Here is a 16,405-nt window from a genome sequence, read left to right as displayed (position 1 = left end):
GAAAGGATACACCAGGCTCGTGGATTAGAAGAATTATATCATCAAAACATCTATACTATGCAAAGCAATCTATAGATTCAGTGCAATCCCTTTTAAAATATCAATAGCATTTTTCATAGAACTAAAACAAATAATCCTAAAATTTGTATAGAACCACAAAAGACCTTGAATGGCCAAAGCAATGTTGAGAAAGAAGAGCAAAGCTGGAAGCATCACAAAAATCTCAGATTTCAAGATATATTACCAACGTGTAGTAATCAAAACAGTATGCTACTGGCACAAAAATAGTTACATAGATCAATGGAAAAGGACAGAGAGGCCAGAAATGAACCCACACCTATATGGTCAATTAATTTATGATGAAGGAGACGAGAGTATACAATGGGGGAAAGACAGTCTCTTCTACAAATGGTGCTCGGAAAACTGAACAGCCATATGCAAAAGAATGACATTGAATCACTTTCTTACACCATACACAAGAAATAAACTCAAGATGGATTAAAGACTTAAATGTGATACCTGACACAGTAAAACTCCTAAAATGAAACATAGGCAGTAATCTCTTGGACATCAGCCTTAGCAACACAGTTATGGGTATGTCTCCCCAGGCAAGGAAAACAAAAGCAAAAAAAAAAAAAAAAAAAAAAAAAGTCACAGCACTCCGTCAACAATACTGTAATAGTGATGTAGATCCAATGGTATATAGATGGCAGCTGCACTTGTGGTGAATACAGCATAATGTGTAAACCTGTCAAATCACTCACTTGTACATCTGAACTAATATAACCTTGGTGTCAACTATATTCAAAATAAAATATAAAATAAAAATAAACTATGGAGATTACACTAAAATTAAAAAAAAAAATTTAAGGAGAGACCATCAACAAAACAAAGAGGCAATCTACTAAATGGGAGAAGGTACTTGCAGATGATATATCCAATAAGGGGTTAATATCCAAAATATATTTAAAAGTTATACAACTGAACACCAAGAAAAAATCTGATTAAAAAATGGGCATCAGACCCGAATAGACATTTTTCCAAAGAAGACACAGATGGCCAACAGACACTTCAGATGATGCTCAATGTCAACCATCAGGGAAGTGCAAATCAAAACCACAGACAGATACTACTTCACACCCATTAGAATGGCTAGTACCAACAAGACAGGAAATAACAATTGCTGGTGAGGATGTCAAGAAAAGGCAAACCTTGTGCACTGTTGGTGGGAATGCAAACTGGTACAGCCACTGTGGAAGACAGTATGAAGGTCCCTCAAAAACTTAAAAATATAAATACCATACGATCCAGTAATTCCACTACTCGATATTTACACAAAGAAAACAAAAGCACTAATTCGGAAAGACTCACATGCCCCTATGTTTATTAGAGCATTATTTACAAAAGCCAAGATATGGAAGCAACCCAAGAGTCCATCAAAAGATGAATGGATAAACAAGACGTGTTATATATACAATGGAATATCTCTCGGTCATAAGAAAGAATGAGATCTTGCCGTTTGTAACAACACAGGTGAACCTAGAGGATATTATGCCAAGTAAAATAAGTCAAATGGAGAGAACCAAATTATGTATGATTTCACTCACATTTGGAATCTAAAAAACACAAAACAAATGAGCAAACAGACTCTGAAATACAGAGAACAAACTGGTGGTTGCCAGAGGGGAGGCTGGTGGAGGGATGAGCAAAATAGATCAAGTAGATTAAGAGTTACAGACTTCCAGTTGTAAAACCAAGAAATCACCAAGGTGAAAAGTACAGCAGAGGGAATATCACCAATAATATTGTAATAACACCATCTGGTAACAAACGGTGGCTACACTTACTGCAGTAAGCACTGAATAATGTATACAATAATCAGGTCAATATGATGTACACCTGAAAGTAATACAGCATTGTATGTCAATTATACATCAATATTTTTTTAAATGTTAAGAAAAAGAAAAGAAATCATAGGGAAGAAGCTCATTGACATTGGTCTTGACAATGATATTTTGGATGTGATACCCAAAGCACAAATAACAAAAGGAAAAATAAAGAAATGGAACTACATCAAACTCAACAGCTTCTGCACAGAAAAAAAAAATTAACAAAATGAAAAAACAACCTACAGAATGGGAGAAAATTTTTGCAAACTATATCTTGGAAAAGGATTAATATAAAAAATATGTAAACAACTCAGTCAACGTAACAAGAAAACAAACTATAATTTAAAAGGGGAAAGAACTAAATAGACATTTTTCCAAAGAGGGCATCAAACTGGTCAACAGGCACATGAAAAATGCTCAACATCACTAATCATCAGAAATATGCAAATCAGGGCACCTGTGTTGGTTAAGCATCCCACTCTCGATTTCGGTTCAGGTCATGTTCACACAGTTGGTGAGATTGAGCCTCATGTCAGGGTCTGCACTGACAGTGTGGAGCCTGCTTGGAATTCTCTTTCTTCCTCTCTCTCTGGTCCTCCTCCACTCTCTCTCCCTCTCCCTCAAATAAATAAACATTAAAAAAAAAAGAAACATGCAAATAAAAACCACAATGAGACATCACCTCACATCTTTTAAATGGCAATCACCAAGAATACAAAAGGTAACAGGTGCTGGCAAGAATGTGGGGAGAAAGGAACCCTTATACATTGTTGGTATGAACATAAACTGGCCCAACTACTAAGGACGATAATATGTAGGTTTCTCAAGAAATTAAAAATAGATCTGGCATACAATCCAGCAATTCCATTCCTGGGTATATACCCAGAGGAAGTGAAAACAGGATTTTGATGAGATATATGCAAGCCCATGTTTATCACAGCATTATTCACAATAGCCAAGATACAGAAATGCCCAGCAATTGAATAATAAATAAAAAAGATGTGGTACATACACACAGTATAATATTACTCAGCCATGAGAAAGAATATACTGCTGTTTGTCACAACATGGATGGACCCTTAACATGTTATCCTAAGCAACATAAGTCAAAGACAAGTACTGTATGATATCAGTTACATGTGGAATCTTAACAAGTTAAACCTGTAAAAAATGGAGTAAATTGGTGATTATTGGGGATCGGTGGGGAGGCACTAAGAGTGATGATGTTTAAGGATACAAACTGTAACCAGTAGTAAATAAGCCACAGAGATCTAAAGCACAGTATAATGAATACAGACAATAATATTGCACTATAATTATACAATAAGATAAATATTGCTACACAGGAAATCATATTATAATATATAAATGTATTAAAGTAACACATCGCACACCTTAAACTTAAAAAAAAAAAACAGAAATCACTGGAATTGTATGTATGAATCCTTATCCTGCACCTGCAAAGAGACATCCTACATGCAGCTTTCACCAACCAGAAGAAAAGAGGTCAAAATATGGGAGCCTTACCTCTGAGTGGCTATGAACATCTGCCTTATATCTCTCTGCTTTCTTCATATACCTGGACTTTCAACAACTAAAAAACTTACATTCAAAATGTGTAGCCTAGTTTCAATAGGAGCTGATGAGTTGAAAGCTAACATAGTTTCCTCAAAATGTGGAAATCTGTATTTAAATCCAATTTCTAGCCTAAAATTTTTGGCCAAGTGCCCAGATTCTGAGCAATGTTTGAGTCCACCTGGCGCTGTGACAATTTGTTCTCTTACACAAAACTGCTGAAAATGAAAGCTAAATGCATTCACAAGAAATATAAATATGGAGTATGAGGTGCTTTGCCTAGGAGCGCCTGGGTGGCTCAGTCATGATCTCCCAGTTCCTGAGTTCTAGCCCCGCATTGGGCTCTGTGCTGACAGCTCAGTGCCTACAGCCTGCTTCAGATTCTGTATTCTCCTCTCACTCTGCCCCTCCCCTGGTCACGCTTTGTCTCTCTGTCTCTCCCTCAAAAATAAATACTAAAAAATTATTTAAAAAAAGACGTGCTTTGACTAAATACATCCTACAGTTTGAGACAATAACCAGTGAATACCAGTATTCCTGTTAATTGTGTAAAAATTGACCAGTGACTGGTACTCAACTTAGAAAAGTACATTTTTTCCCCTAAGCAATGAAGAACCAACTAGAATAAACTTATTTTGATAATATCTTAACATTGGAGTACCTGGGTGGTTCAGTCGGTTAAGTGTCCCACTCTTGATTTCAGCTCAGGTCATGATCTCACGGTTCGTGAGTTCGAGCCCCACATCTGGCTCTGCGCTGTCAATCTCCTGCTTGGGATTCTCTGTCTCCCTCTATCTCTGCCCCTTCCCCACTCAAGTGCGAGAACCCGTGCGCAATCTCTCTATCTCAAAATAAATAAATACGCTTAAGAAACAGTATCTTAATGTTGATTTTACACTTATTAAGTCAATATTTTTTGTAAAATTTCACTAATGATGATGGGACCTTTTCAGAGCAATCTCATAAGTATTGCTACCAATTTCCTCAAAAAGAAGAATAAAAGAAATCTGATGCTGAGAATTGATACTGTAGAGAAATGGGAATAGTTATGTGATCTGAAGCCCTGACAACAGGTAACATGTATTGAGCATTTAATTTGTGCCTGTCTAATATTCTTCCGTTTTATTTTTTTTAATTTTTTTTATGTTTATTTATCATTGAGAGACAGAGAGAGAGAGAGAGACAGAGCATGAACATGGGAGCGGCAGAGACAAGAGGAGACACAGAATCCAAAGCAGGCTCCAGGCTCTGAGCGGTCAGCACAGAGCCCGACACAGGGCTCGAATTCACAAACTGCAAGATCGTGACCTGAGCCGAACACTTAACTGGCTGAGCCACCCAGACACCCCTAAGTGTTTTATATGGGTTATTTAATTTAATTTTCACAACAAACCTATGAGCATTATTGTTTCCCTCACTTTCCCTTCAGAGGGGAGATTATTTTTCCAAGATCTCAAAGACAGATCCAGAAATTGTCAAGGAATCTCACAAAGGATATTGAACCATTCATAGTGTTCAAGGTTTTCACTTCTCAAGAGCGGAAGATAACAGATTTTGGTATTGTCTACCCCTTAATACACTACTACTCTCCCTATTCTCTTTATACCAAAAATTGCAGCTGTATAATTATACCAAATGATGACAAAAAGCAATATATTATGAATTTCATCTATGCTCAAAGTTTGGTTATTATAACTAGTGAAAGAAATAGAAGTAACACAACTGAATGGTTAAATCACTCACTATTCTGGGGAAGAGAAGTCAACACTATATATTTTTAATTTATATTCTTTTGTTATATTTAACTTACTCTCCCCACCCTATGTAAATAGACATTAATACGAGAATGGTTATAGTATGGTAGTACTAACATTCTAAGTTACTTGCTGAACAAGATCAAACTAAATTTGGTGAATAAACACTGAAATAATGAGCATCCTGTCCAGTATCATGAAACATGTGCTGTTATTGCCAGAAAAAGCTGATTTATTTTTATTAACTGCCTTGACACAAGGTTAATAAATATAAGTAAAATTGATATTGGAATACTGATCACAAAATAGTAGTATCTGTTAAGTGTCTTTTAAGGTACCTTTTAAAAACTAAGAATAGAAATTGCAATATAGAGTTAACCAGATCCTCACCTTTGCAAATACCTACAGGTATAGCCAGGTAATTCCTGACTTGATATTACACTACGATAGGGCCTGACCACATCTGGAGGTAGCAGCCACACCACATCTAAGATATTTTGAAAGGCAAATACTCAGCAATGTGGTTGCAGATAGATTGCAGCACAGAGCATTTGCCCAACATCCTTCATAGCATTTAAATAGAAATAAATGTGTGTGGGTACGATTACAATGCTAACAAGCTCATGTATAACATTATTTTAATCTGCCCCCTATTTTTGTTAACATTTTCTTTATTTTCATTCTTCATAAATGCCTGTGTAACAACTTCTCATGTCTTTACTCTGGCCTCTTGCTAATACACTAATACCTAATAACATAATTCACAGTTACATAAAGTTTACTAAGATCAGTATTGAAATGCAAGGTCTCTTTCATTCATATGTCTTATCTCATGATGTAGCCTGGCATTTGCTCAAAAAGCTCAATTTAAATAGAAGTGATACAAAATCTCAATTCAATAACTACCTTAATGGAACCACCAACATCTCTGGTTCGTCCATTGATTTGTACCTTTATTCAAAAAACAAATACTTATTGAGTTCTTAATGTGTACTAGCAATTGCACCTGTTGCTGAGAACACAAAAGCAAGACTTGGTGTCAACTTTCAAGGAGAGGACTCATGCAGAGGATCCAGATGAAAAGAGACTGTTACATGACCTAGCAATCCCACTTCTGGGTGCACAGCCAAAGGAAATGAAAACAAGATCTTGAGGAGCTATGTGCACTCCCCATGCTTATTGCAGCACTATTCATACTAGCCAAGATATAGAATCAACCTAAGTGTCCGTCAGTGGATAAATAGAAAGAGAAAGTGTAGTATATATGCAATGGAATATTATTTAGCCTTGAGAAAGAAAGAAATCCTGCCGTTTGTGATGGATGCACCTTGAGGGTATTATGCTAAGTGAGCTAAGTCAAACAGAGAAAGACAAATACTTCATGATACCTCTTATACGTGGAATCTGAAAAAACAAACAAACAAAGCTCATAGAAACAGAACAGAATGGTGGTTACCAAAGGCTGACAGGTGGGGGAAATGGGGAGATGCTGGTCAAAGGGTACAAACTTCCAATTATCAGATGATTAAGTTCTGGGAATCTAATGTACAGCATTGTGATTATAGTTAACAACACTGTACTGTATGCTTGAAAGTTGTTAAAGTAGACCTTAAATGTTCTCACTGCAAAAAAGGAATGGTAATTCTGTGATATGATAGAGGTGCTGGCAAATGCTATAGTAGTAATCATATTGCGATATATAAATGTATCAAATCAATATGTCCAATATGTCGCATACTTTAAACTTACTAAATGTTATATGTCAATTATATCTCAATAAAGTTAGGGGGAAAAATGGAATATATCAGGAAAGGAAAGAAGAGAGAGGAAGGAAATTACATATTGTAGGACATTCAATAAGGACCCTGTACCTGGGGAAGTACAGAGACTAAATACAAAAGGATTCTATAGCAAGGAGTCAGTGTTTCATGAGTATACCAAAGAATACACTTAAAAAACCAACGGGTTAGGATACCAACTTGTAAATAATATGAGCTCAGCATAAAATATTTCACCTACTTTTGTTTTTGAAGGTGCAAAATACAACTAGCCTTGTAGAATAATTAGATTTCATGAAATACTCCCACACGGAAATGAATGATGGGAAGTTTACAGCTGATAAGCACAAGACATGTGTATTCAAGTCTACAGCTGGAGGTTCACCATTACACTTAGAACCTATAAGGTAGTTAACCTATTGGAATGAGCTTGAAATCCTCTGAATAAAGTCGTACTCATCTTTAGGCAACTCCTTGCAAAACCTCTGATGGGACAGCCTCTCACTACTAAAACAATGAACTTGATTAGAAAAGCCACCAGCACATCTTGCAGGATAGTGGCTGCTAGTAACTGCTGACAGTTCACTCAATACCCTGAAGTTAATTCAAAAGAGGGTTTAGAAATGATACCTGTAAATAAATACGAACTGAAGGGTAATATAAAATGCTACTTTCCAAGAACTTCAAATACACTTGTATATACTATATAAATATACATACAGACACACACACATATATATGTATATACACACACACGCGCGCACACACACACGCACACACTTCCAAAACATGGCTTCTAAAATACCGAAAGTCAATGCCAGTACCCATCAGGTACTTAATACTGTTTTTAACTTAATCATACCAAATATATAACTTAATGGCATTAAGCAATATTCAGAACCAATAAACTATATAAAATTACCAAAACTTGATTTCAACTAAAATAGCCTCTTCATTATGCCACCTTCTAAGGAAAGAACATATAAAATGTGTTCTAATATACAAAGTGAAAATGAATTTTCTATAGAAAAGGAGTATACGACTACCTTAGCACTGTTCAAATTTGTCAATTTATCAAACCGACAAATACTACTTGTTCTTCCAAAAAAGTGCTAAATTGAGTCAAATGGTTTATTTTCTTTAATTTGAAAAACATCCATGAATATGGTAGCCTTAGTCAAAAAAAATTAACCTTTTCATCAAGTAAAGACATAAAACATGTACTGTATTCCTATGGAAATTTAACATAGATTAAGAAATATTTGATTCATTCATATGTAGTTCACACTACCTCTTTTTGCTTGTAGAGCTAAGTTCTAAGTACTGAGTGGACATTGAAATATACTTGTCAAATTTACTGAATGAAACAGGTATAATTTTTAAATGTTTAGGAGGAAGGGCTTCAAAGTAAGACAGAACCATTCAAATTCCATTTCAGCCCCATATAGCTCTATGACCCAGGGATGGTACTTAACCTCTTCAAATCATAGTTTCCCAACTGAAGTAGTAGGGAACCAATGCCAAGTTCAAGGAACACTGTAATGTGCATAAAATGCATCACAAAATTAGATATGTAGTAAATGTTCTTTTCATTATACAATCTGTATTTTGAAAAAAAAATCAAGTTTTTTCTAAGCTTCTAACATCAAGATTAATTTATAATACTTTCTGGAGCAAAGGACATGTATTATACTTTTATTATTTAAGACATCAATAAAAATGTTAATGTCATGCAAAAATGTCATTAGCTGTATTGAATGTGTCAAAAACAAGGACATCATAAAAATCATCTGTATACTACAACCATAACTTTTAAAAAATATGTCTCCCACCTACCTATGAATAGAAAAAAGACTGGAAGAAAAAAAAAAAGACTGGAAGAAAATAAATCAAAAATTATTAGCAGTTACTGTTGGTGATTTTTTTATTTTACTTTTGTAAATTTTTTAAAACTGCATGTATCACTTTCATAATCAAACAAGGGCTACTTTTGAATGAAAAGTTGATCATTTTCACAGTTTTAACTCTTGTCAGTTAATAACTCATAACAGTAGAATAGATAATTAATGCTTATTTTCATACAGATTATTTCTCTTTTTACAGGGGATTTTTTTAACTAAGGCACACACACACACGCATGAACACACACACACTGTGAATTCTGGTATTCTAAGCTACAAAAAAGGACTTTACCAAATAAAACATAATATCAATCAGTGTTTCAGCTTCATAATGTGAATAATAGTTGGTTAACAAGACACTGTACAGGGTAGCAGGAAAAACTGAAGTCATAACTCTGTAAGAAATGATGAAGTTTAGAGACAGTACCATGCCAGACATAAAAGTTCAATGTCCTTAAACAGGAGCCAATGCCATAGCACAGCCTCCAAACCTTTTGCACCCCAAGAATTTTGTCATTTTCTGTCTGCTTTAGCACTCCACCTATTTATATGAAATCAGGACCTTGCTGTTTTAAAAAGTTATCTGTTCCTTTTGCTTATTCTCCACTGACTCAAAAGTCATTCAGTCATGTAGATGCAAAAGAAATTTTCACAATATAATTATGAAAATAACTAGTAAGTCTTTAGAAGGAAAAGAACCAACTTTATAAAAAGTCATGAACAAAATTATTTTCCATACAACAGTGTTTGTAATAAAAGTAGGAACATAGAATATAGGAAATAGAATAACCTTTCAATGATATTTCCTAGAAAACTTTTAATACAACAGGCCTACCAACATAGGACTGAAGAGGTGTTTGAATATTTTCAACTCAACTAGCTACTTCAACCCAACACAGTAAAATAAATCAGTATACATGAAAGAATAGATATAAAAGCCCATTCAGACAAATCAGAATTCATAGGTCAGTCAGTAATAGCATTAATCCCTAGATCTGGCACTCTCATATGTCAAAACAACAGCAAAAATATACCAAACTTAAAGAATATCAAGTGCATCCTGGAGAAGTGTATACTTTCACACCAAATATTACTCAACCAACACATGGAATACAAAACAGGAAGCACTTTAAGAGAAAAGCAGTATTACCATTCTGTAAACACACTGATTATGAGAAATAAAGGATATATACAATGTTTATTCTAACTATGGGTAGTCTATGTATCACATTCCATGCCTATAACTATCTATTGTCTATAATACAACGTCAACATAAAATGCCTTGTCTTCCAGACATAGCTAAAAGCAGCCACAGGCACACTTAACAGACACCCTCCCTCCCCCCAAAACCCAGAAAGCACAAAAATCACTCTGCTTTCCTTCAAGAAAGGGCAATCTTTAGGGCACCTGGGTGGCTGGTTGGTGATGTGTCCAACACTTGACTTTGGCTCAGGTCATCATCTCACGATTGTGAGATGTGATTGTGAGATGGAGCCCCACATCAGGCTCTGTACTGTCAGTGCGGAGCCTGCTTGGGATTCTCTCTCTCCCCCTCTCTCTACCCCTGCCCCACTCATGTTCTCTCTCTCTTTCTCTCTCTCAAAATAAATAAATAAAATTAAAAAAAGAAAGAATGGAAGGAAGGAAGGAAGGAAGGACGGAAGGAAGGAAGGAAGGAAGGATGGACAGGGGCACCTGGGTGACTCAGTTGGTTAAGCGTCTGACTTTGGCTCAAGTCATGATCTCGCAGTCCGTGAGTTCGAGTCCTGCATCAGGCTCTGGGCTGACAGTTCAGAGCTTGGAGCCTGCTTCAGAATTCTGTGTCTCCCTCTCTCTCTGCCCCTCCCTCACTCACAGTCTGTCTGTCTGTCTCTCTTTCAGAAATAAATATTATTTTTTTTAAAAAAGACAATCTTCAGTATTAAAAGAGTAATATGGAATACAGTATCACTAGTATAGGTTCCAGAATCTAAAAGACTTGGTAAAATAATGAGTTAATGCTGAAAACAGATAAAAGTGTCCATGTAGCCAAATGAAGTTGGTATTAAATGTTTAATAGCCTGTATATAACCTTGAGCATTAGAACCCAATGACGTGGATACAAGCACTTAAGGAGATAATGAATCCAGCTCAGTGTTTGTCAGAAAATATTACCAAACTTTCAAGTCCTAGTAGAAAGCATTAAAACACTTCTTGGCTCTGAATCAGAAAAGGGTTCTGTTGGAGTTGATCCAAAAACACTAACCGTAATATGACTGGCAAACATAGGTGACTTGAACTTGGCCTAAAAATCCAAGTTCCGGGAAAGAACTTGCTATTAAATTGGCCATGCCAAACTTTTAAAAGTTTATTATACTATCATTTAATTGCAAAATAATTTTCTAATTAACTTTATAATTAATTCAACCATACTTACCATAAAACAAAATTGCAATGTAATATTTACAAGAATAATAAAGTCTGTATAATACGGCTTATAATTGTAACTGCTGATATTTGTTCGGCTTTTATTATGTGTCAAGCACTGGTCTGAGCACTTTACATGTATTTTCAAATCCTATAAAATTGGTACTACAATCCCCATTATACAGGCAGGGGAATGGAGACTTAGAAGAAGTAAATAATTTAACCAAGATCACACATTCGGCAAATGGCAGTGTCTGGGATTACCAGACCATTTGCCACTCTCTTCCCGTCTGTATAGAAACTTAGGGGCAAGTGGGAGAGGGAGGGAGGAGCTGAAATCCATATTTCAGCCTGTAAACAACAATTCTACAGGTTCAGATCATCTTCATATTGCTAATTTCACACATAGCCTGAATTTTTAGAGGTGTTAAAATGACTGACACACTAAAATAAATATTTGTTGAAGAACCTGTGTCAAGGGGGAAATAAAAGCTAAAAGACCCTCTTCTGACACTAAAACATGGTGGACAAACAAGTTCATCCAATGATTTTGTTTTTATGAATAACACTGTTAGTCTTTGTAAACAGAGACTGCTAGACAAAATAATTATACTCTGTATATCTATATCATTACCTAAACTGAAGGAAGTGGAGATACAAACATTGTACAGCGTATTTTCATTGACCAATATTAAAAGAAATCCTGTGCAAAAGAACTTGTGAAAATTAGCTACAATCTATACAAACATAAAGTAAATGCATATACAATATTTCACATGGCAAATTGGCTTGTTTTATATTACATTTGCTTAGTCAGTGACTAGAATACCACTTCAGAAGAACAATATTTAACCTGGGATTGTGTATTTTCCCCCCCAGAATAATCAATAAAGAAGGCTGTGCGTTGCTTAGATTTCTAGGACTTTTATGAATGAATCTCAGAGCTCATTAGTTGTATGAGGACTCTGCAAAGAGCTATTCGTAATATGGATATTTTATTTTGTTTAATGCTCCTTGTGCCTCCAGAAATGAAATATCCTCAATTCCAAATATCTCACAAATTACCTTATTAGTTAAAGTGTATGAGTTTCCAATTGCAATAAACTATTTTAAGGGAATGTTTTCATAATTGAGAGACAACCTATATTCCCTTCATAAAGTAATGGACATGTTGAAGTCCACAACTCTCAGAGAAAAAGGCCAACACTGAAAGATTTCAAAATGCAAGAATCTGAACTACTGAACATGTATGCTCATTTCTTCTCTAATAAAAACCACTAACCCCAAAAGAGTCAAAAGTTCATCTCATCTTCTAAAATGCTTATAAATATATCCACACTGGAATGACAAATGTTTAAGAGCTAAAATGGTAATAAAGGTCCCATTGATAAAGGATAAAATGTAAACAGTGATGCTAAATAATCTTTTAATTACTTTATGTTGAAGAGATCCCAATTTTATACAAGCAATAAAATATTACCTTCCTTTGGGCAGCTTTTCTATAAAACTTTTTGCTGTGTAACAAGTAACACTTTGATATAATTAAGACAATTAGATTGGTATCTACTACTTCAGGGAATTTTCTTTGCTTCTCTGCGAAATGATTTTCACACGAAATCCAGCACCATTAAAAAAGACAATCTAATACTAAGGCCCAGTGTGCTGTGTTTTGTCACCCTATTTCCAAGGTTACTAGAATACACAAAGAGCATGTTCCATTCAAGCTTGCACCTGTGGGGGAGGGAGGGCGGTGGAATAAATATGCCTTCCACTTCTCTAATCAAAATAAAGTACAATAAATTGTCTAGTTCCCAGTGAGTGAATTACAAAAAAAAAAAAAAAAAGATACAATTAAAGCTTTAAAGCTGGTCTAGTTCTACCATAGGCTGTCAATGATACTCTTCCTACTCTTCCTTAACTCTACAGGCAAGTTTTAAAGCTTCTTGTGTCTTGCCAAAGAAAAAAACAAACGTCTGCCAAATGATGTTCCTGCTGCCATCCCAGCTGGCTTTTGCTGTGTCCAAACAGCTCTCTAGTTGTGGCCCTCACTTTATAAGCATCACTGATTACTGTGCCGGTCCCATCCCCCCCAGCCCCAGTGATACTTGGTGCAGTCCTTGAACTTGATCCACAGAGCCCCCTCCCGAAGCGCACTGCAAAAAGCACCACGCGAAATCCTTTCCAAATCCTCGCCCCCATTCTCTCATTTCAGAAAACCACTGCATTTTATTCCCCCTGGGAAAGTGGACTCAATCCTCCTTTCGCACGTGAGGTGCCCAGAAAGGAAACACAATCACATACACATACACGCATACCCACACACAACGCACGCACGCACCAAGTCCCTTCCTAAGCTCCAACCCTGACAGCAGCAGACATCCAAACTCTAGTTCCTTCCACCAGCCGCTGTTGGAAACCAGCAGTTACTGACAACTGGCGGGGGAAATCTGAGGTTTCTATGAGTGGATGGACTCCTCTTTCCCAAGAGCTGCCCTGGACCCCTGAGGAGCCCGGTAGGCGCAGTCGCCACTGCTCGCGTTGCCCCCTTCCAAAAACACCGTAATTGTACGCTCCTGCTCCAGAAAGGCACCAACTGTATGTGATCCTGGCGGTGCGCGGTAATGCCTCGATGCTAAACTGCCCTCTGGAGGGACCCCGCTGAGACCCACATAAGTTAACCCCCAGGAATTCCGCGGAAGCAGAGACAGGGGTGAGGACTCGGGCACACAGCTTTGTGCTGCGTGTCTTCTTCCCGCCCTCCGCAGAAGGGCGCCCAGCGCCTCCGGGAGCAGGGCAAGGGGAGAGGGCGCCATCACTAAAGTTAAGAAAAAGGAATGCTTGGGAACTGCGTGTTCCGGAGTTGGTGGAGACGGGACTCAAAAGAGACGAAACCGTAAGTTGTGCCTTACAAGGGAAAGCCCTTCGCACTTACTAGCTAACCAGCCCCCGCCGGGGACACCTGCCCGGTCCGGGTTCCAGCCCGGCTCAAACGCTCCGCGGGTCGGCGAAGGGGCGGGGAGAAGTAGGAAACGCGGACCCTGGGAACTTACGGAAGAAGATGTACTCGGTGTAGCTGCTCCAGATCTTGTCGTCGCGGTACTGGTTGACGAAGGCGGCGGTGCCCGAGGAGTTACACGCCACCATGTGGAAACCAGCCTCGGACAGGCGATCGAACGCCTGCTCCAAGTAGGTGAACTTGAGGTAGAAGCGGGACGTGTACTTCTCGGGCGGCCGGTCTGGGTCGCGGCTCTCGTTGAGCGTGTCCCCGAAGACCTCCTTGGCCAGCGCGATGCGCCCGCACACCATGATGCGCGCCACACGCCGGAACTTGGCGTCCGCCTGGTTGTCGCGCACCGTGGTGTAGGAGCCGCGGTAGCCGAGCGTGAGGAAGCCCGAGCGCTTGTCCGGCGCGCCGCCGCCGCCGCCGCCGTGCGCTCCTGGGCCCGAGGGCGCGGCTGCCGCTGCCCCACGCAGCAACAGCGCGTCGCTGCTGCCCTGGGAGACGTTGTCCTCCAGGTCGCTCTGGCAGCCCTCGTCGTTGAGTGAGTTCTGCTTGGTGACCTTGGGCGACAGCAGCTTGACCAGGTCGGTGAGCTGGAAGTACTCGGCCTCGCGCAGGAGCCGCTCCTTCTCGGGAAAGTGCTCCGGCAGCGCGAGCTGCTTGTCCCGCAGATAATCCAGCACGTACCTGAAGAGGAAGCCGTCCCGGTCGATGAAGAAGCGCGCCCGGCTGTCTCTGGGCAGCTCTCCCCGGCGTCGGGCGCCGCCCCGGGGGCTGGAGGGCGAGAACATACTGGCCAGAGTGCTGTCCGGGACGCTGAGCAGCGTCGAGTGCTTGGTCACATAGACCTGACCTCCCACGTTCAGCTCCACCACCTCGGGGAAGGGAGAGGGCACGCAGGGCCCCGGGGCGGCGGCTGCAGACGCGCCCGGCGAGCTGGACGAGGAGACCATCTCGCTAATGGGCAGGATGGTGCTGCCGCCGCTGCCCGTGTCCTTCAACGCCATGGTCCCCCCGCCGCCGGCCAAGTGACACGGGAGAGCAGCACTTTCTCCTTCCCGAAGCCCGCTCCTTGCACCCCTGGCAGCCCTCGGCCTGGGCGTGCGCCTGGTGCGCCCTCGGGCCGGGCGGCACGTTCCTTCGGCCGGGGCGTCCCCGTTCAGGGCTCGGGGCAGCGGCGGCGGCGGCGGCGCCCAGGATCCATCGGGGGAGCGAAGCGCGCGGGAGAGGAGCTCCGCGGGCGCCGCGGCGGCGGTGGAGGCGCGAGGAGGAGCGGCTGCTCCTTTGGGGTGACGGCGGGGAAGTGTGAGGGAGACTTGCGAGAGGCTCTTAGGCAGCCGCTCGGCTCCCCGCGGGGAGGGCTGGAGGAGGGGCCGGAGCAAAGAAAACTCGCCGCCCTAGCAGCTTGCGAGCGCGCAGCAAGCCCCGGGCGCGGATGGTGGCGCTAACTACTCCTCGCAGCCCGGGGAGGCGGCACTGACGTCAAGCTCCGGACTGGGACCCGAGCCACAGCTGTCATTTAAAGAGATAGGCGCCAGCCGCTGGCTGCGGGGCTCCGACGCTAGGGGGCGGGGGCCGAGCTTGGAGGAGAGGCTACTTGGCAGCCAGCGGGGAAGAGCGCGCGGGGAACAGAAAACACAACGCGGGGTGGGGGGCGGGAGGAACAGCATCTCTCCTTCATTCGTTTCGTTCCGCCCGATCCGTCCCTCCCTCCTTCCTTCTCTTCCTTTTCCACCTTACTTCCTTACCTTCTTCGCCCCTGTTCACCCAGTGAAACTAGTTGGGGGCGGGTGCTTTTTGGTTTTTGTTGTTGTTTTGTTTTGTTTGTGTTTTTACTCCGTTTAGGTGGAAAGTGGAGTGGGGAGCGGTGGGCGTCAGGGGCAGGGCGGGAAGGTTTGTATTACAGCAAAATTGAGAGGCTTCTAATCTGAAATTACTACAAATGTTGGCGTGCAAGCAGTGAGTGCAAAGACTGCGTGGCTGTGAATCTCTTGAGGGGCTCTTGCCATAGTTTTTGAAGTGAAGGGCGAAATGTCCAAACCTCTATTACGATCAGTTGTCATGATTTCATATTTAACTGCATGCGCTACATATAACTGA

The 16,405-nt window shown here is 40.3% G+C and overlaps 1 protein-coding gene across 1 annotated transcript in view; it reads right to left on the bottom strand.

The window, feature by feature from the left end:
• The window catches only part of KCTD8 (potassium channel tetramerization domain containing 8), a 252,676-nt gene extending 237,305 nt beyond the window's left edge, over nt 1–15,371 (bottom strand). Inside the window, exon 1 of the mRNA XM_042936483.1 lies at nt 14,355–15,371. Coding sequence (XP_042792417.1) covers nt 14,355–15,312 — 958 coding nt within the window. The 5' untranslated portion in view covers nt 15,313–15,371. The remainder of the gene's footprint in view (nt 1–14,354) is intronic.
• Nucleotides 15,372–16,405: the final 1,034 nt, after the last annotated feature.

This window comes from Panthera leo, chromosome B1 (assembly GCF_018350215.1).
Source record: "Panthera leo isolate Ple1 chromosome B1, P.leo_Ple1_pat1.1, whole genome shotgun sequence".
Lineage (NCBI taxonomy): Eukaryota > Metazoa > Chordata > Mammalia > Carnivora > Felidae > Panthera > Panthera leo.
Note: the sequence above shows the minus strand (reverse complement) of the source record. Positions and strands in the feature narration are given on the sequence as shown.